The sequence below is a fragment of the Sphaerodactylus townsendi genome, linkage group LG10, assembly GCF_021028975.2.
Source record: "Sphaerodactylus townsendi isolate TG3544 linkage group LG10, MPM_Stown_v2.3, whole genome shotgun sequence".
NCBI lineage: Eukaryota > Metazoa > Chordata > Lepidosauria > Squamata > Sphaerodactylidae > Sphaerodactylus > Sphaerodactylus townsendi.
Window position 1 is genome coordinate 13087679 of NC_059434.1, and position 23404 is coordinate 13111082.

At 42.7% G+C, this 23404-nt stretch overlaps 1 protein-coding gene across 2 annotated transcripts in view; it reads left to right on the forward strand.

Annotated features, from left to right (window-relative positions):
- RBPJ (recombination signal binding protein for immunoglobulin kappa J region) overlaps positions 1-23404 on the forward strand; it is a 49237-nt gene that overhangs the window by 17352 nt on the left and 8481 nt on the right. The window contains exons 1-9 of one of the 2 annotated variants that reach the window (XM_048509533.1): positions 11986-12077; positions 12689-12727; positions 13861-13956; positions 15586-15751; positions 17983-18157; positions 18454-18591; positions 18723-18835; positions 21457-21597; positions 22385-22540. In XM_048509533.1, coding sequence (XP_048365490.1) covers positions 13868-13956; positions 15586-15751; positions 17983-18157; positions 18454-18591; positions 18723-18835; positions 21457-21597; positions 22385-22540 — 978 coding nt within the window. In that variant the 5' untranslated portion in view covers positions 11986-12077; positions 12689-12727; positions 13861-13867. Of the gene's footprint in view, positions 1-11985; positions 12078-12688; positions 12728-13860; positions 13957-15585; positions 15752-17982; positions 18158-18453; positions 18592-18722; positions 18836-21456; positions 21598-22384; positions 22541-23404 lie in introns of those variants that run through there. The other variant, XM_048509531.1, reaches the window with a different exon arrangement.

Below are 23404 nucleotides of genomic sequence, written 5' to 3' on the forward strand. Positions count from 1 at the left end.
GAATGTAATTATGAAGTTAGTAGCATCCCCCAGCTACAAACCTGTTCCTGCAGGAATTGTGCAACCCAGTGTAGACAGGCTGACTCATCAGTAGCTGATTTCTCTCATTGACCACTTGCTTGTCAGTCTTGTCTGGATTGCCCTTCATTTATTACAGCATCCAGCCTGTCGCTAAGACGAGACGTTTGCTCAGAATGGCTTCTTAATTTTTATATAAAGGAGAAAACATTCTGCAGGCTTATAATGGATTGGGGCAGGGGATAGGGAGGTAATTTGGCAATCCAATTTCACTTTCCAAAAACTCCCTTCACAGGATTTGCTAAGCACTCAGAGCTAGAGCAGCCTCCTCCCCACACCCCTCTGTAATGAGATGTTTTATTCCTGCATCCAAATAAAAAAAATCTGGATTAATTAGCTTTCTAAGATAGTACAAAAAAATGGTGAGTTCTGTTCTTGAACTAATCCCAGCAAACCAGACAGAAAACCTGCAGAGAATTTTGTGTTTTATTGAAAAATAAAATCTCTTTATTAGACAAGACCTTAAAAATACAATCACGTTAAACTTCACCTTATAGCCACTGCAAAAACAGGTGGCAAAAATGTCAAAACATATTAAAGGAAATAAATTTTAAAACACACTAGCTTTCAGCCTATGGCCTTAAACTGCTTTTAGGAAATGTTCTATACACCCAAGTCTCTCACACCCCAAAAATTCACCAAATCTCTTCTGAGAGTTCCATTCATAGATATTTGCTTTGCTTATCGCATCGATGCATTTTTCTAGAAAAACAGCAGTCTTATCTGAATCTCTCTGAACTTGTGATCATCATCTCGATAAATACCGTATATACTCGCGTATAAGTCGACCCGCATATAAGTCGAGGCACCTAATTTTACCACAAAAAACTGGGAAAACTTATTGGCCAATTTCGCGGCTATGTTTGATTGAGGATAAGGAAATGCACAGCGTGATTGAGTGGAGTTAAATGTTTTTGAATATTTATTTCAAAGAAAAACAGTAAACTGGCTCTGTAAGTGGAAAAGAGGGTCAACAAGAACAATATGATATCAACAATAACTTTAAAAGTACAAAAACCTTAGCTCAACCAGCAACCAAGCTAAAACACAAGAGTTAAAATCCTTCAAAACTGGATTCCTCATCATCATCTGTATGTCCAAATTATATGGCAACCGATTTTAAGAGGAATGTATCAGAAATAGAAAAATCTACTATTAGTTTCCATTGTGGACGATGGGGGATTAGGGCAAATCCCCATGCAGAGTCATCAGCACAACTTTGGATCCCCTGACCTGAACTTGCAAACCTGGCTGGTATCATAAAGAGACTCAAAAAAGGAAGTAAGGACCAGTAGGTTTGGTGACGTTTCATTCAGAAGATCCAAAATTATAGACCCTCAAAATAATAGCCCCATCTACTAATAAGAAACTCCCATTAGAAAACAATGGGGAATGGGGCCTGCCGCCTCCTTTAGGGAGTCCATTACGCTTTGGACCCCCAGAACCAAACTTTACCTTAAACTTGGCTGGAAATTTATCATCAGGAGAGTCTTCCGGGAATCACCCTGAAATTTTAATTGCCTCCTGCTTATCAAAGCGGCGCCCCCTGCTGGCCAGCCGTGATAAAACACAAAAAATTGTAATGAAGCGCATATAAATTGAGGGGAGCTTTTTCAGCATTAAAATGTAACAGAAAAGAATTCCGGCATGAAGTATATACGGTAATTGGTTCTTAACTATTGCTGAGCTAATCAACCTGTTGCATCTAAAACTACATCTGATATGTGCTCCTAAACTTTTCTAAAGCAAGATTAGAAGTCTGAACTTAACTTTTAATCTCTGTTAAAAGGCAATAAACCCAGTATTTCTGCAACTTTAAAATTAGTTGTCAAAGGCAATAGAAAAACCTTATGCAGTCAGAGTTCACCAAGAGTTGAACCTTGTCTGAGTGCACACTACAAGAAAACATGCACAACCAGCAAGAAGGCCGATAATACAATCAAAATCCTGCTACTCTCCTTTGATACTCTGCTTCCCTCATGTCCTGGAACTTTTTTGGACTTCAGGGCATTGCAGGGGGGTGTTCGTTGCCCTTTTTTTCTTCGGTTAATTTCCAAAGTCATATTTTTGCATACAGCTGAGAATTTCACTGAGTATGTAGGTGTCAAAACCTCCTAATCCAAGGGATTTTGGGGATGAAATTAATAAAACTAGAAATTCGACACAGAATTTGGTATCACATCCTCACACCCCAGTTTTAATAGCTGCCACCAGCCCATTTTCACCACCCAAACAGCCCAGAAGCCAAGGGGCAATCTTCCACCCTTCCTCAGATTGAGGCCAAGAAAGTCATCCCTGCAAGGGAGGCCACTTGCGGCATGAATTTCACAAACCAACCTGATGGCTACAGCCATGTCGGCCTAGGAACTGGAATTAGATTGAAGCCGTCTGAAGACAGAACACCACAAGGTATAATTAAAGTGATGTATTAAAATTGTGCAAGAATATTTCTAAAGAGAACAGCAAGCAAATGAGGATTAAAACAACAAAGGCTGAATCAAGAGGGCTAAGTACATAGCAGTTACTGGATGTTGTCCTTCTGACTGACTGGTGATGTCAAATTAATCACGAAGCCCTGTTGCTATCCAAACGACCCAGCGGATTAGAATGAGATGAAGTGGTAGGACCCTTCCATTTCTCCCCGATGGCAAGGCTCCTAGTTTCATCTGCTAACTTAATGGGATGTGGCTCCACTGATCTTGCCCTTGGAGACTGAGAAGGGAGTCTGGATAGTTGCTGCCTCTATCACTCACCTGGTCCTTATCTCAGTTGCAAAAGGTAACAGCTTTGCTGAACCTCAAGCAACAGCACAGTTACTTTCCATTCTAAATTTTTTAGAAGGCTGAACTTAATTTTTAATCTCTATTAAAAGGCAATAAATCTAGTGGGGCAGGAGCCGGCCTGCAGGGAGGCGGGGGGGTAGAACCAAGGCAGCTTAGAGGCGTAGCATACCATTTTGTCGCGATGGGGGCATTAAGCGGAATTCTTCGCTGGTCGGAGACTCGCCTTCCTCAGATGCAGTGAAAGAAAGAAAAGTGTTTTCCTCATTTTTGCCTCAGTTACACAGATAGAAATATAGTTCATAAATAACTTGGGATGACAATACAGAATGAACTAACTTGTTCTGCCACCGTTGCGCTTTTGCAAATTGGAAAATTGCAGTGGAAAGAATGAGCGCAGAAGCACATTAAACTAAGATGTTGTCTAAAGTTCTAAAGCTGGATTTACAAATCTGCTCCGAGTAATTACCATTTGGATAATCAGCGGTTCTGGAACAAAAGAGGCAGGTCCCTGGATATATTATAGCATCAGGAAATTGGTGGGGTTGTAGCAGGCTAAAATAGAAATTGCCCGTGTCCAGCAAACAGAAAATGTAGACTCTAGCGTGGATTCTGATGTTTTGGAAGCACTGCTGGTAAACCATTTTACGTAAGATGGAGCCCTTGGACTTTTCTAGCCACTGTTTATAGTTAGCTGGGACTGCATGAAAATTAGTTTGTTACGTCCTTTTGCCTTTACATAGTGCTTGTGATGTGACATTTGCCTGCTTGTTCTGTGAAGTGACTGAGACGACATGGTCACAGGAAGGTCGGCTGGCTTAGCTGAAATGGTACAAGGTTGTGTGACAAATTTGGGCCTCAAAACAAACTTGTAAAAAAAAAGAACCTTGAACTGAGCGTGTGAGACAGTTCACTCACATCTTTACTAGAACCATAACAATGAAAGGACAAAGGATACTGGAAAGCCTTATGGGTGAGAAGGGTGCTGATGGATGGCTTTTAATACTCGGGTTGGGGAGAAGGAGGACACATAAGCTTAGAGCTTCCTACGGTTGTATCCTGCAGAGACCCAGAATCCCAGAGGATCAAATACCCTGCACCAAGGTACCGGCTTTTATCACCGTAGACATTCATATATAATAGTATACTTCCCCTTTCAACGGCCGTTTACCAGAGAATTATCACTCAAGTTAGAGATGTACTGAATCCCAAAGGAGAGCCTTGCACTGATGTATGGTAGATCATAACCTGCCTCAGGGGAGACCTTTTCAGATCCAGGGATTCATCCGGATGCCAGTTTACTGGGAGGAGGGCAGACCTTTCGGGACAAGCTTGCTCTTGGTCTGTGGATCCAAGCTAAGTCCAACAAGAGTATCACTTGGCTGGAGCAGTCAGCCGCCTGGAACTGAGATATGTACATCAAGATGAACAGTGTCACTTAAAAGCTGAGTCCGACATCTACTGCCAAGGGAATTGGAATCAGATCCTTATACATGAAAGGGGCTGTACCTGCTTCTCTTCAGGCACAGCACATCATTACAGGCTGCGATGCAGGGGTTGACTGGACCATCAGCCACTAGATCCTCAGATCCAAACTGGATAGGCTTTCCAGCAAGGAGATAAATCAGAAAAGAGCTCAGGAGGTGAAGACCACCAGACCTTGGCAGGCCCTGGAGGGACTTAGCAAAGCCTATCCTCCAGCATGCTCAGATGTGGCAGGTCTAATATGCGCTGGTGCCTCTCCCTGACCAGGGGCTTTTTCATCCACTCCAGTGATCTCCCGTTCATCAGGAAGGCCAAATGAGAGGGAACTGAACTGATAGTAGTGGTGCCTGGTTGACCAGAAAAGGCCGGGTTCCTCAGTTTCTTGGAAGTATCAGCACAGTAACCTTAGCAGTTCCAGTATTTCCAGTCCTGCTGCATCAAGGTCTTCTTCAAGGTTGGCAGAAGCTGGCCATCTGGAGATTGGCCTGCAGGGTTGTTTAAATTAGAGTCTGCAGGATTTACCCGTGAAAACATTGCTCAGAATGCAGGATACAAATTAGCGAGGATTTATAGCGATTTTACAGGGAGAATCTTTTGTATGCTAACTTTTAAGTATGAGAACACAAATGAGCCTTTGGATCCGTGCTTCCATTCTGATCTTTTTGTTTCTGCGGGAAGAGTTGATCCTTTAGGCTTTAGCACCATCCAAAGGCAAACTGTACTGCTAAATTACATTCTTACATCCATTTAATGATCTACTGCTTTCTAAACACTTTCACGTAAAGCCATTTCTGAGGTGCAAATAGCCTCCCCCACTCCCCCATTTTGACTCCTGGGAACTCCACATGGTTTTGCGGGCTATAATGCAGCCTGTTTGAGCCCTTCAGTGAAGTCTGTTATTACTTTTCACAGTTGTTTGGGCCAGTTGAAAGGTATCGAGAGCAGAGGCCCTGAGAGGTACCTACTATGGACTGAGTGTCGCAAACACACTTCTCTCTATGATACACCTCTCAAGATGCCAACCACAGATGCAGGTGAAACGTTAGGAACAAGATCTACCAGACCACAAGCACACAGCCCGGAAAGCCTTCGACAATACTTGGGGCCATTATCTGCTGGAGTTGGATTCATTCATTCATTCATTCATTCATTCATTCATTCATTCATTCATTCATTCATTCATTCATTCATTCATTCATTCATTCATTCATTCATTCGACTTTTATACCGCCCATCCCTGGAGAGCCCTTTACAAGGGTAAAGTGGTGCTGTGAACAGATCAGTCATAATCCCAAGAGATCAATCTACTATCCTTCTGCTCTAACACAACACGTCCTGAGGAGAGGTTCTGGCACTTACTGGATTTAAATGGAAATTTACATGCTTGCACCTACGGGCTGTCAAATTTTAAGAAATTGTGGAGGCAGGAAGGCATCTAAAAATATTTGAGTAAATGGCTCAGGGGCTGTATTAGGAAACCTCAGAGCAGGAAGGAGTCGAGGTTCCAGTAGGCTGTACGGTGCATTTCATCAGAAGTGCAGCTACTACATGCTACAACACGAATGCTCCAAATTAAGAGACTTGCCTGTGGGGAATCAATATCAGTATGTGTGAGATGCTACGGAATTGACTTCACTTAGTTGCTCGTGTCTTTCATATGGAGAATCCTCCTGCATCTTGTCTGGTTGAAGAGGGGTTTGGGATCGCAGATTTTGGGCATCCCATCAGGGATGTCTTCCATCCTCCAAGTCAGAATGGTTCAGCGGACTTGCTGTAAAACTGTTCTGCTTGGAGACTTGGAGGACATTTTTCCTCATCTTGAGTTAAGCAGCCGGGAGGACTTCATCCTAACTGGGAATGAATTCCTGTTTTTAAATCTTTGCTTCCAGTACAGGCTACGACCTTGTTGACCGTTCTTCTGCTATGTTTTCTTGCTGTTGCTTTCTTGGGGAGTCCCTCCAGTTAGTGTGATTTTAAATCCTTTGTACTTTGTTGGAGTCCAGTATTTCTAAGCTATCAATAACCCAACTATGGAAGCCTCTGAACTGAAGGAAGAAGGCGCCACCTGGCAGTGGACACATCAAATTGCAGTCTCGTTTCTAGCGTATAGTGCAGGGGTAGGGAACCTGCGGCTCTCCAGATGTTCAGGAACTACAATTCCCATCAGCCTCTGTCAGCATGGCCAATTGGCCATGCTGGTAGGGGCTGATGGGAATTGTAGTTCCTGAACATCTGGAGAGCCGCAGGTTCCCTACCCCTGGTATAGTAGTATCTAGGAAGGGGCAAAATGTAATCCATACATATTACACTCGTGCCTTGTTTTTAATCTTGTTAATGAGCCGTTACCTCTGTGTCCCTGCAGCTTGCTGTATTGTCAGTTGCCTTGCATAAGATGGGATATAAAATTTTTAAATAATTGATTAACAGTGGTGGGATCCAAAAATTTTAATAACAGGTTCCGACAGTGGTGGGATTCAAACAGTGGCGCCGCCGCACACACGCACCTCCAGTCCCTATTGGACAGGGAGGTTGCTTTAGTAACCCCTTCTCAGCACTCAGAAAAAATTAGTAACCACTTCTAGAGAAGTGGTGAGAACTGGTTGGATCCCACCTCTGTATCAATAAAGGGTATCTGTCATCATCAGCCCAGTTCTGGGATGTGGGATGCTCTCTCCATAGACTGCTTCCTCCCTTCCTGGGACTATCTGTTCTTTATCTCTTAGTCTTGTTTTCCAGGGGAGGCCTAATTAGACACCTGCTAGCTTTTGCATTTCAAAGTGTTGGGGAGTTTTGAGCTAAGTGAAAGCTGCATTGTCTCCTTCCTGCGAGGGGCATCATTCCCCCTTGGGAACTAGTGCCAGGGGGTGGTGTTGTGTGACGTGTGTCAGACTCTCGAACGTGGAAATAACAGAGACCGTAGGAAAGTCCAAAAGCAGTTTATTACAGGTGATGTGAAGAGTAACAATGTATAGCAGGATCTGAGCTAGAGAGCTCAGAACCAGGACTCGTATCTTTTAAACCCCCCCCCCCCCCCCCGGTTTGGCCCACACCAAATGTCCATTACAGTTTCTACTACAAAGCTACAAAGACCTGGGAACCTTTCACACCTCTTTGAGGATGGGCTGGTGCCAGGAGATTGCTAACAGGAGATTGCGAGGAAGGAAAGAGGGAAACAGGAAAACAATTGCAAATCACACACAGCAAGACATCAAGATACAATGTGGAGGGGAAGGGAGTGGGGTATCACGGAAGATGCTTTGACGCCTAACTTTAGTTCGGTCAGTAGAAGTCTAAATGGTTTTTTCTGATGCTTTTTAAATAAAAGAAACCATCTGAATATGAAGTCTTGTTATTGAAGTCCAGGCGCACGGTAGTATCCTTCATCTCTCTTGATAGAATGTAAGTCCAGTCTGCCATTCCCTTGCTCCCTCATTTTGTCCTCAAGTTAGTTCCAAGAGATAGGTTAGGCTGAGAGGAAGTTATTAACACAAGGTCATTTAAGGCATAATCTTAACCCAAGGCTTCCTAATCTATGTTCACTGATCTATCTGTTACAAAATAGCATTGCATAAACTACTACACGAAGATTGTAAAAGATTAGTTCAGTTTCTGCTGATCTGTAGATAATTTCCAGCTTCCTGAAACAGTCAAGGGTCTTCCTGCACCCTCGTAGATCATATCTGTAAAACTGAATTAAACCTTCTAATTGTCTTTTCAGCAGTTATCTTGCTCATACCAAAGTGTTGCAGTAAATGGTGGACAAGATGATCTACTTGTCTTTTAAATGGCAAATAATCCTTTGACATAATTCACAAGATTTCTCGTCTCAAAATCAGTTTGTACAAGATCAGTGACTTTAAATTCTAACCTTTCCATTTTAACTCCATGGATTTCAGGGAATTCAAAATGTGCTTGAAATGAATTGTTCTGTTTTTTCACTTGTTACTTTTATTTCCTGATCTATTATCTATTTTTCTAAGTATAGACAATTTCTTACCTTTAAAAAAAGTCCATTCCCAGTTTCTGCACTTGAAAGTTCCTGTTTGGGGGTGGGCTTCCCCCCCCCCCCCCAGTTCCACATACGTTTTGCTCCCTGTAGTGGTGGTTTCAGCATCAAAATTTATAGCTAGTGTAAAAGCCTGCAGTTGAAATCTCCAGAGAGAAATGCTGGGTATAGCTTATTTGATGTTGATTCAACCACTAAAGGGAACAAAACATGCGCAGAACTGATCTTACCCTTCAAAGAAATAGGAGCTTATAAAGAAGGACACTAAGAATGTGGGAAAGCCCACAGTTTCCTTAAGCCATTTCTCAGGTGTTGTGTTGAGTTGAAGGGAAATCTACAATACATGCCAATCAGTTTGTTCTTTTTGTTTGTCTTTAAATTATAAAACCTATTTCTGGTAGTTGATGTCGCTTTGCTAGTTGACAATGGTCCTTTTTGAAGGCATATTTTTCTGGCTTTCTAATACCTGAACACCATTGTTGGCTAGCATCTAAACATAAAATCCAACTTTTCAATCTTTTTTTCCCCACAAATTTGCTTGGACTTCGATGGGAAAAACCTTCAGACTTATTTTATGCTATGTCCACTTCATTGAAACACGTCTTCTCTTAATCTGAGTCACAAAAGGTATCATCTGTGCTGTGGCATATTGAACCACAGTATTTCATTTAAAATTAATTGGTGAGTTTTGTCTTCAGTTGTCAAACGTGAGAAGCCCCATTCAACGATATTATAACACCAAGCTGGTGGATTATTGGATAGGAGTAGCTTTAGATTCTTTGGAGGAATTCACTCAACATTTTTTTTGTAGCACCACAGAGCAGCTAGTTGTGCTGCGCTTGAATAAACTTCAGATACATTTATGGCTGGACGTTTGGGTAAACCCAAATTTTTAAAACCCTGGAAAAAGCTACTTCTGCTTTTTTGGAGGGTTTTTTTTTTGTCCAAAAAAATCCCAGGATATTCGGCAGAGCCGAATAGTTTGGTCCTATCAACAGCTGAATAGGTCTTGGCTTATTTCAGCTTTCAGAACTGCCTGAGGGGATTGAGTCTCCTGATTCCTGTAGGCAGCTCTTCTGTGCTGCCTGGGATACCTGGGTTTCGAGACAGGGAGGGAGCTGGCATAGGGGGAGGTGGCGGTCAAGAGGGCGGGCGAGTGTTGCTTAATACCCCCCCCCCCATTTTTTTGGAAACTCAAAAAAGCTGGCATGTTGGTTTAACTTTTTGGGTTTTTTCAAGCTGAACCTGAAAAAAAATGCTGCACACCTGAAAAAAATGCTGCATACCCCAAAGGAGTGTTCAAACTTTTGATATCTCTAGTTTATGGAGACTTTCCATCTTTTTGCCATGATAACTTTTTTCAGTATCTGTCTTCATCTAGGACAGTGGTTCTCAACCTTCCTAATGCCGCGACCCTTTAATACAGTTCCTCATGTTGTGGTGACCCCTAACCCTAACATTTATCCATTTTACAGATGGAGAACACTGATGCAGAGAGTCTTAGGCGACCCCTGTGAAAGGGTCGTTCGACCCCCAAAGGGGTCCCGACCCCCAGGTTGAGAACCACTGATCTAGGAAGTTGAATTCTGAGGTTCAGCGTGAGGCACCTAATCCCTATAACCGTGGTGGCGAACCTTTGGCACTCCAGATGTTATGGACTACAATTCCCATCAGCCCCTGCCAGCTTGGTCAATTGGCCATACTGGCAGGGGCTGATGGGAATTGTAGTCCATAACACCTGGAGTGCCAAAGGTTTGCCACCACTGCCCTATAACCTGCCGAAAGAGGAAAACTTCACCACTGTGTTCATCTTGCAGGGTTCCTTTTCCTTTATTTAAAAGAAACATTTGCCAAACTTAAGCTCAGCCACCTGAGCTTCTTTTGGTAGGGGACAAAGAGCATTGTTTGCTACAACTGATATTTCACCAGTGAGAATTGTTTGCATGCATTATGCCGTTCCAGACTTCTTAATGACTTGTAAGAGGGTGAGAATGACTTCACTGTGACCAGGTAGGACAGCTGCTGTGAATGAAAAGAGCTTTGGTTCTTCTGTGCTGTCGCTGTGTTGTAATGAAGAGGGGAGAGGACAAGAAATGAGTTTGGGTTCGTAATTTCTGTGAACATTAAGCAAGGCTGTGCTTTTCTCTCTCTTTCTTTGCCATTGGCAACTAATAGTGGCAGCATGTAGTCTGACCTGAATTGATGCTGAGGGTATAGATCTAGCTCTATAGTTATGGGGGAACAAAGGCTTATGGGTCTATGTGCTGTTCTTCATATTTGTGCTTAAGTGTGGTGTGGTAGTTGGAATGTCAGATGGAATCTAGGAGACCTGTGTTTCATCCTCACTCTTGTCATGGAAGTTTGCGGTGGGGCCTTCGGCCAGTTATGGTCTCTCAGCCTAACCAATTCTGAGGGTTGTTGTTGTGGTCATGAAATGGAAGGGAATGACGTAAGCTGCTTTGGGTCCCCCTGGGAAGAAAGGCATGCTATGGATAAAGTAAATAATAATAATTATAACATGGGTAATGTTTCTTACCTGTAGAAGTATTAAGTATCAGGGAAAGCTTGAGTGATTATTTCACAAAAATGACTTCACACTTCTTATTTGTCACACCTCCCATTAACTCAGTGATGGCGAACCTATGGCATGAGTGCCAGAGGTGGCACTCAGAGCCCTCTCTGTGGGCACACGCACACAGAGTTCATCATGTGGGGGGTAGAAAATCACCGCCCCACACACACACTTCTAGGCTGGCCTGGGCCACTGAGCACAAAACCCCGCGCCAAGCAGGGGGGACTCGGCTGGCAGGCCTGGTGCCTGTGCTCCAGGTGGTTGATGCCCAAGGGGGGGGGCAGAGGAGGCGGAGATACTAGAGAGGCACAGAGCGGTGCACGCGGGATTTACTGGAGGTTAGAGCAGGCTGGCCCCTGCTTGAGTGGGTGGGGTGGAGGCAGAGGTGTGGGGTGGAGACACTGGAGCAGCGCAGGGCAGAGCGGCGGGTGCATGCAGGACTAAAACCTCAGTAATTCAGGTTAAGTTGCCGTGTTGGCACTTTGCAATAAATAAGTGGGTTTTGGGTTGCAATTTGGGCACTCGGTATCGAAAAGGTTCACCATCACTGAATTAACTCCTACCTCAAGTTGTATAGGTCAGTATCTTCAGAAATCTGCATGACGTAAACATAAAGTACCCATGTTTACTTGTCAAGTTCTTCTGTTTCACACAATCAGTTTGAGAAGGGATGTGTTCAATTATGGTAGGATTCTGGTCAGTCGATTCATTTCTGTGTATTCTGTGTAACTGGGCAGCTAGTTCTGTGCCCCTGAGGGACGTGGGCTTGCTTCTTAACTAGTTGCACTGGGACAGGGGTGTCCAACTCTGGCACCCCAGATGTTCATGGGCTACGATGCCCATCAGTCCCTGCCAGCATGGCCAATTGGCACCCCTGCACTAGGATAATATTTTTTTGAAAGTCAAAGAATTGGCAAAGGCCATTTGTGATGTTTCAAGGACATGGTGGGGTAGAAAGTGCCGTCAAGTCACTCTGTATGATTTTCAAGACAAGAGATTTTGAGAGGTGGTTTGACATTGCCTTCCTCCGTGTATCAACCCTGAACTTCATTGGTGGTCTCCCACGCAAGCACTAACCAGGGTGACTCTTCTTATATTCCAAGATCTGACAAGATTGGCTAACCAGAGCCGTCAGCTCAGGGCTCCAAGGACATAGGTAGGCTTAAAGGAGCGCCTTTGGATTCTGACTTATCTAGTTTTGGGACACATAATAAAACATTTTCTTGATACTTTTCTAAGTAATGTTTATTTGTTTCCCTCTGCAGTTGTAGTAGCTTAAAAAATTAGTTGTGTTGCTAAAAATTCTTAAATACATATTAATGCTTCTGATTGTCATATCTTGGTATATCAGTTCAGTTCAGTTTAACCTTTAATGGCATAAAATCTTGGTATATCAATATGTTTAAGAGAAATGTTTAACTCATTTTATTCTTTGGATGGTTTGCTGCTTCTCTGCCTTCTTTGAAGCTAATGAGAAAATAATCGTTAAAAAAACCCCAGATTCATTTGCAGGGTTAATGTTGTATCTTTGGCAAAAATTACAAGAGTTTATCCCAAATAGAGCAAGTGATCTTATATAATTTTTGATCAAATAAAGATGTGCAAAACCATTCCAAAAGCTCTATGAATGTTGGCAGGATCTAAGGAAAGGGGCGGGTAAGGCTGTGTAGGGGTAGCGAATGGCCGATGTAGCAGTTCGAAATAAAATTTGCTGTAAAGGACTTGTCTTACAACAGTTGCTCATGACTGGCTGTTTTGTTTTTATAGGAAATTTGGTGAGCGACCTCAACCTAAGCGGCTCACCAGGTAAGTCTTGGCTGTTGCATTATGGATTTAGACCTGGTTTACGCAGACAACAGATCAAATATATTCCTGGTTCACTTCAGGCTGATGGGAAATCACAAAGTTGAAAGTTGCATCATATGTATCTGAATTGGTTTTATCACTTGATTTTAATAATTATGAATTGCATTTTTATTATTGTTCACTGCCCTGAACCCTTTGGGGGAGGATGGTCTATAAGTGCGATAAAATAAATAAAATAAATATAAGAAGCTTAGGTGTCAGAAAGCATATTTTCTGCCTGAGCATGGTTGGTGATGCTAAGCTGTTTCACAATTCAACACATTTCTGAATCATTAAAAATAAACTCTTGAAAGACTGTATTATCTCTTTTGCAGGATAGCCAGTGACTATAAAACTGAGCTGTTCCCTGAGGCCTATAGTTGAGGACCTCTGCAGGTTCCAACTATCTGGCTCCCCCCCCCCCCCAGTCCCATTCTTTTTCTGTTTTCCAAATTAAGTAGCTTTAAAAGGGACTTGGACAGATTTATGGAGGAGAAGTCGATCTATGGCTCCCAATCTTGATCCTCCTTGATCTGAGATTGCAAATGCCTTAGCAGACCAGGTGCTCAGAAGGCCATTGCTTTCACATCCTGCATGTGAGTTCCCAAAGTCATCTGGTGGGCCACTGCGAGTAGCAGAGTGCTGGACTAGATGGACTCTGGTCTGATCCGGCAGGCTCTTATTATTATGAAAACTGTTGTTCCCTTTTATGCTGAGTTAGCTATTTTTCCTTCTGTTCCCCCTCATACGTTCCTATCATTTGCCCTGAATACATTTGGGGATCATCTGTTATAAATTCCGAAAATTTTAATTGAAATTATGTATTTTAATTGTGTTGTAAGCTGCTTTGAGCATGACTTTTCAGGAAGGGGCAGATTAGAAACAACCGTGACATATATTAGCCATAATTTTGGCCAAAAGACATTTGTTTTTAAGGATACGTTTAATGATTTAAAATGTAATAAAAGTGTATCAAAAAACCTATCTCATTGATTACCTGTTTCAGGGCTGAAGTTTTTTCTTTCTTTTTCTATTTTATATGTGTTGCAAAGGAAATTTTTTTATTAACTTTCATTGTACTTTTTAATTTTTAGGGAAGCTATGAGAAATTATTTAAAGGAGCGAGGTGATCAAACAGTCCTAATTCTTCATGCAAAAGTTGCACAGAAATCTTACGGAAATGAAAAGAGGTAGGGAAAATGTCCTGGTAGTCTCACTGGATAAATTAGATTAAAAATTGTGTAAAACTATACTTTCCTCAGGATCATTGTAGTTGTTCAATGTAAACTTGGTTCTAGGTCTGTCTAAAATTGGTGTTTTAAAAAAAAAAGTTTGCAAAAGTTTGCATGATTCTTGCAACGTCCTAATGTTTTGTGTCTAGCTCCATCTAGTGTCCAGATGGCTTTTAGAAGCAGGCCAAATGAGAAATACGGAATGAACCCCAGGTCTTTTTTTAAAAGCTATCTAGTATTTCCCACAATGAAGTTGCGGTGGAGAAGTTTCTGCAGAAGTGTGCCTTACCAGCTAAAATGTTTTTAGTTCTCTTCCTCAATTAATTATCTTTTTAAAAATAGTTCCCAGCGCCCCCTTTTTCCTATAGACTACAGTTCTTGGTTACAAGGCAAAACCAATTTGCTGTAGAATGCCATAGTCTTTTATAAAACACTCTGAATATGTGATCTGGGAAAAGGTATGTCTGAAGTACTGTGACAGGATTGACTATGGGTAAGATCCAACTGAAGTTAAGCACCTTTGAGTCTTGCAGGTTTCAATCAGAAAAAAGTGCACACTTGACTTTTTCCCAGATAATTATGGTGGGGCTTTCACATGCAAAACTGACTGGGTGGTTTCTGAGCCTTATATCTAATCTGTCACTGTGCAGATACCTTTGTTATATCACAAAGCCAGGTCTGAGTATATTCTACAGTTTTGCATTCATATTGCATCGCAGCGGAGATGATTTGGAGGGGGGGAGGCGTGTTCAGGTCAGCATTTTCAGAATCTCATTCATAAAGTAGCAAGTTCTTAGGCCTTGAAGTTGTGGTAAAGCAGTGATGGCGAACCTATGGCACGGGTGCCAGAGGTGGCACTCGAAGCCCTCTCTGTGGGCACACGTACACAGAGTTGGTCATGTGGGGGGCGGAAAATCACACACACACACACACACACACACATCTAGGCTGGCCTGGGCCACTGAGCACGATGTGCGCGCACCATGGTGAGCAGGGAGGACTCAGCTGGCGGGCCTGGTGCCTGTGCTCCGGGTGGCTGCTGCCCGAGGGGGGGGGGTGCAGAGGAGGCAGAGATGCTAGAGAGGCACAGAGAGATGTGCACAGGACTTGCTGGAGGCTACAGCAGGCTGGCCCCTGCTCAAGCGGGTGGGGTGGAGGAAGAGGGAGCTAACCATTTTTTTCTAAACTAAAATCTCAGCATTCAGGTTAAATTGCCGGGTTGGCACTTTACGATAAATAAGTGGGGTTTGGGTTGCAATTTGGGCACTCGGTCTCAAAAAGGTTCGCCATCACTGTGGTAAAGGTATGTGCTCATTGCAGGAAAAAATCTTGAAAGCCTGGAGTAGCACTGGAAGGGCCCTATATGCTGATGTTCTGATATTTCTAGTAGCCATGGTGAAGGGCAGAGTTAGCCTGTGCACACAAACCAGTTTCCTTTTGGGTGATCAGTGCAGGTCCAAGAATCCAGCTGTTATTAGCGTGCCTTTTTCTTAATTTCGTGCCGAACTTAACACAACTCAACAAGGACTCCTTAACAAAGAGCATCTAATGTGGGCGCGATCCTAACGCACCTCATCTTTCCTTTAGGTTTTTCTGCCCCCCTCCCTGCGTCTATCTTATGGGTAGTGGGTGGAAGAAAAAAAAAGAACAGATGGAGCGGGACGGCTGCTCCGAACAGGAGTCCCAACCCTGCGCCTTCATTGGGATTGGAAATAGTGACCAAGAAATGCAGCAGTTGAACCTGGAAGGAAAGGTGAGTTGAGGGCTGCTGCGTGTCTACTGACTACCGTTCCAAGGATAGCCTGGGTGTGTTCATTGACACGCAGAGAGCCAGTGAGGCATAGTGGTTAAGAGCGGAAAATGGGGTTCGATTCCCGACTCCTCCACCTGAAGCCTGCTGGGTGACTTTGGACCAGGCGCAGTTCTCTCAGAACTCTCTCAGCCCATGCAAAGGCAGGCAGTGGCAAACCATCTTTAATGCCTCTTGCCCTGTAAACCCTATCGGTTTGTCATGTGTCAACTGTAACTTGACAGCACTTTACGCCACCAAAGGGTGTTAAATCCTTGGATGGAGCAGGGTGATAAACTGTTGGGAGCCTCCGTCCTATCTTGTGCTCAGTGGCCTTGGGCAAGTTGCCGTTTGGCACCACCCTGGCTCCCCTTTGGTAAGATCTTCCTTATCTTTCGGATTGCATGTTCATTCTACCCTTCTTCTGTCCTCATTTTAATCTCACGCCAGCCCTGTGAGGTAGACTAGGCTACAAAGTGGCACAGCAAGTTTTCATGGCTGCGTAACGATCTAAACCAGGGTCTCCCAGATCCTTTAACCCACAGGTGTCAAACTCGCGGCCCTCCAGATGTTATGGACTACAGCTCCCACCATCCCCTGCCAGCATGATGCTGGCAGGGGATGATGGGAACTGTAGTCCATAACATCTGGAGGGGCGCGAGTTTGACACCTATGCTTTAACCGTTACACTAGGTCTGTGGCAGCTACTTGCAGGATAGTAATGTTTGGTGACTAAAACATGAACTGTATGCATAGTTTCCTTTTCATGTTGCAGTCCCTAGAACCCACTGCAGAAGCTTCTAAAACTTTTTTTTTAAGTACCCTAATTGTTTTGATTCCAGGTGCAGATACTTCTAGCGGCATTCCAAACGTTGCAGACAAAAATGCAGTTAAACCAGCTCAACCGTGGTCTTAGGAAACAGTGCCCTTTATCAAAACAGGAAAATCAGTAGCAATGATTCTGTGAAGCCCTTTAAAGAGCTCGGGCAATATATTTCCCTGAAGGATCTGAAAATTTCAGCTCTGTGCTTTGACTTCAGGAAGATTTTTTTTTTTTAGCATTGCTATTAGAGATGGTATGGAAATAGCTTATGAAACTGCTTCAATTCCTCCACCCCGCCGTGCTCTATTGTCAGGGCAGGGAGGTCGACAGTTTAATAAGCAGTTTCCAGACAAGCCCTAATTTCAGGACAATCTGTTTACGTGTGGCTTTTTCATTCAGAGACATTGTGGGACCACTGAATAACAGCAGCTGGAGCAGTAGCAATGGCGAAGGGCATTTTACATGATTATCCCTGCTATCATCCACCTTTATTTTATTTTTAAAAAGCAACACTGATCTTTCTGTTATTGTATCTTAATTGTCTCTTGTTGTGAGCTGCCTCAATGGGCCGTTTATGAGGCAGCAGTACGATGTTTCGGAGGACATTGATTTGTAGGGTCTCGACGAGTCAGAAGCGACTTGTCAGAACTTACATGCACACAAGGTGACACTCACTAAAAAAATCACAGTATGGTATAACTACTAGAAAACATCTGGAAAACACCAAACTGTATTGCTTTCACAATATGTCAGACGCTTCAGGGATATGAATCGTGTAGTGAATAAGAAGCAGCAGACTCTAATCTGGAGAACCAAGTTTGTTTTTCCAGTCCTCCACATGAAGCCTGTTGGGTGACCTTAGGCCAGTCACAGTTCTCTCAGAACTCTCTCAGCCCCACCTACCTCACAAAGTGTCTTGTTGTGAATAGGGGAAGGTGATTAGATGCCACTTTGAGTCATCCTTATGGAAGAAAAAAGTGAGATGTAAAATCTACTCTTCGTCTTTCACTGCTTCATAGAGTTACATGATTTTCTGGGATGCCATACGCTTGACTCTTGAAGGGAAGAAGCTTGTACAGTGCAGTCCTGTGCCGAGTTACTCCACACCCATTGGGCTTAGATGGAAACAGATCCACTTAGGACTGCAGATTTAATTTGCTTAGAAATTCCCTTAAGCGTGGCTACAAAAATCATGCTGAAAGATTCACTGAGGAAAATGGCCATTTAGAAAATGTCAATATTGTTTACTGAGATTTCATTTATGCATTTTGCCTTCTGAATCTCCTGGCAAGTTGATCCGGGATTGCATGCATTTCACCCTGGTGTCTGTCTTTGGGATGCAATAGAAACAGCGGTTTGTTTTCTTCCACAGAACTATTGCACAGCTAAAACCTTGTACATATCTGACTCTGATAAGAGAAAGCACTTCATGTTATCGGTAAAAATGTTCTATGGAAATAGCGACGATATCGGTGTGTTCCTCAGTAAGCGGATCAAAGTAATTTCCAAGCCTTCAAAAAAGAAACAGTCACTGAAAAATGCAGATTGTGAGTATCAGCCATCAGCAGCTATTGTGATCTGTGACTATGGTCACTGCAGTGGTTTAAAGCGCTCAAGCAGTTTTGGGTGGGTTGGAGGAATGGCTTCTCTTTTCTTTGAAGACTCACCTGTAGGTTTGAACTTGTATCCAAAGCACTTCATTCCCCCCCCCCCCCAACCAAATCTATGGATTTAATGGAGTTGCTTGGATAAACCATTTTAATATATGCTTGCATTTAATGCACATGTTTTGAGCACCCAGTCATGTTTACCGATTGCTACATTGAAGCCTGTTTTCTTCCAGTGTGCATCGCATCAGGGACTAAGGTGGCACTATTTAATAGACTCCGGTCGCAAACTGTAAGCACCCGATATTTGCATGTAGAAGGGGGAAACTTCCATGCCAGCTCACAGCAGTGGGGAGCCTTTTACATTCACCTCTGTAAGTCAAGGTTACTATATTTTAAAAAATCCTTGTTGATATATAACTGTATGGTCTCATGACATTCCTGTCTTGGGGTGTAATATATTGATGGGTTTCATGACATGGTGAAACTTGTTTTCTTTGCGCAGTGGATGATGATGAATCAGAAGGAGAAGAATTCACTGTTCGAGATGGCTACATTCATTATGGACAGACGGTCAAGCTTGTGTGCTCAGTTACCGGCATGGCACTCCCAAGATTGGTATGCTTATTTACTGTTTATCCTGTCTTTCTCCCCAGTGGGGCCCACATCGTCTTGTATTGTTTTCACCTCTTCTACTGTATCCTTACAGCAACTACATTATGAAGGTTGGGCTGAGTATGTGTGACTGGCCTAAGATCACCCCGGAAACTTCCGTGACAGAGTATGGATTTGAACCTGGGCCTCTCAGACCCTATTCTGGCACTATACCGTACTCACTGCCTTTTTAAGTGTAATACTTCAATCTTTAATTTCTAATTAAGCATCTGTCCAGTTAAAGTGCAGAAGGAATTGAAAGGTTTTATGCACGTGTCCAGGAAAAAATGGATCATACACCTAAACAGGATGTTCTGATATCATAGGTGACTGTAACGCAAAATTAGGAAACAAATTTTGCTGGCAGATATGGGCTAGGAGCAGGAAATTAATCAGGAGAACAACTAAACATTCTGTGATGACAACAATTTGTTTATTTCAAACATATTTTCAGGTTACATATATATGGAATTATGAAGAAATTAAATAGATTAAATAAAAGGAAGCAGAAGAACTGTATTCTCTGCTAAAACAAAACCAGGAGTTGGCTGTGGTATAGATCATGAAAACAAGAATAAAACTGAAGAAAAATGCCAAAAAATTAATAAAGCCAAATAAAATCTAAGCAATGTTCCTGATGTGTTCACCGACCACATGGAAAACAGGTTTGCAATACCAAGCTACTAATACTAAGTGAATGGGAACCAGAAGAACTGTGGGTTGAAACAGATAGTATCAAGGAATAATGTGCAAAGACTATTCCTGTAGCCAAAATAAATGAAAAGCCTCAATGGATGGCCGAAGAAACTCTGGCAGAAATAAATGGTGACAGAATCAGAAGTCTAAATGCTGCGTTCCAGCTACTCACATGTAGTTGTTTGTCTCTACTATAATAACCAGTGTAAAGAAATAGAAGAGAACAACAAAAAGAAGAACAAGAGATCTGTTCCACAAGATCCAAGAAAGCAAAGCAAAATTTAAAGTACAGTTAGGCATGCTGAAAGATCAACAGGGAAATACATTCACTGAACAGGACAAAATGAAGAAAAGGCGAGAACAATGCACTGAAGAACTGTACAAAGAAATGAAAGGATGACAGATTTTTTCCAAGAAGAATCTTCTGAAGAAGAAGCTGCAGGTTTTAGGAATGGCAGTCACGGAGAAGCTAAAAAAGATTCTTAAATGTAAGGATATATCACTGGCAACCAAAATGAAGTTAATTCATGCTATAGTATTCTCCCTTACTATGGAAGGGTGTGAAAGTTGGACAGTGAAGAAACTTGACCGGAAGAAAGTTGATTTTTTAAAAACGTGGAATTGGAGGAGAGTTCTATGACTCCCGTGGACCCCGAAGAAGACAGATCAGCAGGTTCTAGATCAAATCACTCCTGACCTCTTTCTTGAAGCGAAAATGGCTAAATTGAAGTTATTGTACTTTGGTCACATTATGAGAAGATAAGACTCACTGAAGAAGGCAGTTGTGCTAGGAAAAGTCAAAGACAGCAGGAAGAGAGAAAGACTTGACCTGAATGGGATTGGCTCTATAAAGGAAGCCACAGTCCTCAATTTGCAAGATTTGAGCAAGTCAGTTAAGGATAAGACATTTGGGAAGACATTGATTCATAGGGTCACCATGAGTCAGAAGTGACTTGATGACATTCAACACACAGTTAAAGTGAATCAAAATATGCAGGTTTTCACTAGTAATTCGTCTTTACAAAGTACCAAACTGGTTATAAGAAGAAGAGTTGAATTTATACCCCCCTTTTTCTCCTGTAAGGAGACTCAAAGAGGCTTACAATCTCCTTTCCCTCCCTCCCTCCCCCCCCCCGGCCTACAACAAACATCCTGTGAGGTAGGTGGGGCTTAGAGAGCTCAGAAGAACTGTGACTAGCCCAAGGTCACCCAGTTGGCGTGTGTTGGAGTGCACATACTAATCTAGTTCCCCAGATAAGCTTCCACAGCTCAAGCGACAGAGCAGGGAATCAAACCCAGTTCCTCCAGATTAGAGTACACCTGCTCTTAACCACCACGCCACTGCTGCTAAGTAGTGTAACTTATAGATGTTGCTAATGCTGCTAAGTAGCATAACTTTTAATTTTTGAAACATCTTCTCTGTATAAGGTGTCCTGGGTAGAGCATACTGCCAAAAGACTAAATCCATTGTTACAGATTTACTTCCAGTCCTTAGGTCCATTCTTGAATTTAAAAGCTTTATGTAGTTCATTCTGGATGTGACCACAATTCAGATCTGGCCTCTACCATAATCCCATTGCATGGTCTTGGGGAAGCTGCCATTCTCACAGCCTGCCACCCCCCTTTCCCGCCTTGCGGGATTGTCATGAATTATGTGACATATGTAAAGTGTTTTAAGTATTTCAGAGTGCATCATCTGCTCAGGGTGTGGTCGAACTGTGGAAGTTCTTTGTTAGCCAGCTGATATATTTGCTGGTCCTGATTTGTAGGTCTGGAGATACTTATTTTGATCCAGGGATTATGCTGGCACAGAAGAAACAAAAACCACGTGTTTCACTGCAGAATAAATGCATTGGAATTCTAACCATTTCTGTGTGCTTCATGCGCAGATAATTCGGAAAGTGGACAAACAGACTGCGTTGCTAGATGCGGACGATCCAGTGTCACAGCTCCATAAGTGTGCATTCTACCTTAAAGATACAGAAAGAATGTATTTGTGCCTTTCCCAAGAAAGAATAATCCAGTTTCAAGTAAGTTAGTAAATTTAACAGGTCATACAAAATACCAAACAGATAGTACTTATCCAGGGAGAAGAGTGTATGAAGCTTGCCGTAGATACTTGTGGATTCTGGTGTCCCATTGTCCCATTGTCACTCATCAGGCCATGGAGGCAGGGCTGGGTGGTTTGTAGACTCTGGGAGGTGGTCATTGATAAATTGATGCTCATATCATGCTGTATCACCATGCTTCGTTCTGCTGTAGGCAAGGTTGGGTGGACTTATTTTGACAATGCTGAGCTCATAGGTTCTTCTGAAATATTTCCGAACTAGCTGTCAAGTTGCATGTTGAGGCCAAAATACGGTAAACTTGATACACCTGGAGAAGAACCTTGGAAATTTGTCCACCTCCCAGCCAAGGCTTTGAGGGAAACATATGGAAGGACATGTGGAAAGCTATAGGAGGGAAACAAAGACTTGCGAGACAGTGTGAAGGAATCCATATTTGGCGTAATATCGTAACACTACAGCACTTTGGTTTCAGAAGAATCCCGCATAATGCTAACTCTTGAAGATCCTAACTACGGTACCCAAGTGCTGGGTTGAGGCCCTAACTTGCTAATGGCTGGAGGTGTGCTTAATAGAGCAGGGTGTACATGAACAGAATGGGAGTGGTTTATAATACTGGTGTATGGTTATCATTTGGAACAGGCACTCTGTCCTTCGGTTTCTCACATCAAAGCCGAGTTGTACATATTCAATGCCTCATTATCAGTGTCCTGCCTAATTCTGTTGCTCCCCTCACCCCACTCTGCAATAGGCCACTCCATGCCCTAAAGAACCAAATAAAGAGATGATTAATGATGGAGCTTCGTGGACGATCATTAGCACAGATAAAGCAGAGTATACGTTTTATGAGGGTATGGGACCTGTCCATGCTCCAGTAACACCCGTGCCTGTGGTGGAAAGTCTTCAAGTAAGTCCTTTTCTGGTTTAATGTATCGTAGAAGGCTTTCACGGCCGGAATCACTGGGGTGCTGTGTGGCTTCTGGGCTGTATGGCCGTGTTCTAGCAGCATTCTCTCCTGACGTTTCACCTGCACCCCTTTTCTGGTTTGTTTGTTTTTGTTTACCGACTTTAATCCCAGAGTCATTTTCTGTTAACAGGAGGGGGTTGGGTGATTCTCTACCATCTCACCCCAAACACCCACCCCCCCACACACACACTTCAGACCCCTTAACTTTTATACTGGTGAAATTCTGACTTCGTGTTAAATCCCAGGTTTTTTTATATAGCATTGAAATTAATTTACGTATTCTTACCAGCTTTGTTTCTTTAGTTGTTAATTTTAATTGCTGCAAAATTCCGTTCTCTCATTTCAACCTCACGATAGCTCTGTGAGGCTCAAGTCTAGACTGGACTGAATTCACGGCTGAGTGAGGTTTTCAGTGCAAATCTTTATGGTCTAAATCACGTCCAGAAGGCTGTGGTAGCTTTCTGGTGAGTGTCCTGTATGGTGCATTTGTCTGCAACCATGCTTTAGTTACATTTTTATCCTGCATCCTTAGTCATGAGCTGAAATATTTTAATGTGCAAAGCGAACCTTACATTTTGTGGCTTATGATATAAGATACTTAGGGCATTTTGGCATGCTTCTGTTTAGGCATTGGCTTGGTGCATTGTGTGAACACACCTGTAGGCGAGTGAAAGTAACCAACACCCTCATTTGTTCTTTGAAAAAACAACAACGATGCACAACAATATAAAAAACTAAAAGGAGATGTTTTATCTCACATATTTATTCCATTACACAATAAAATTGCCCACCGTTCACCAAACT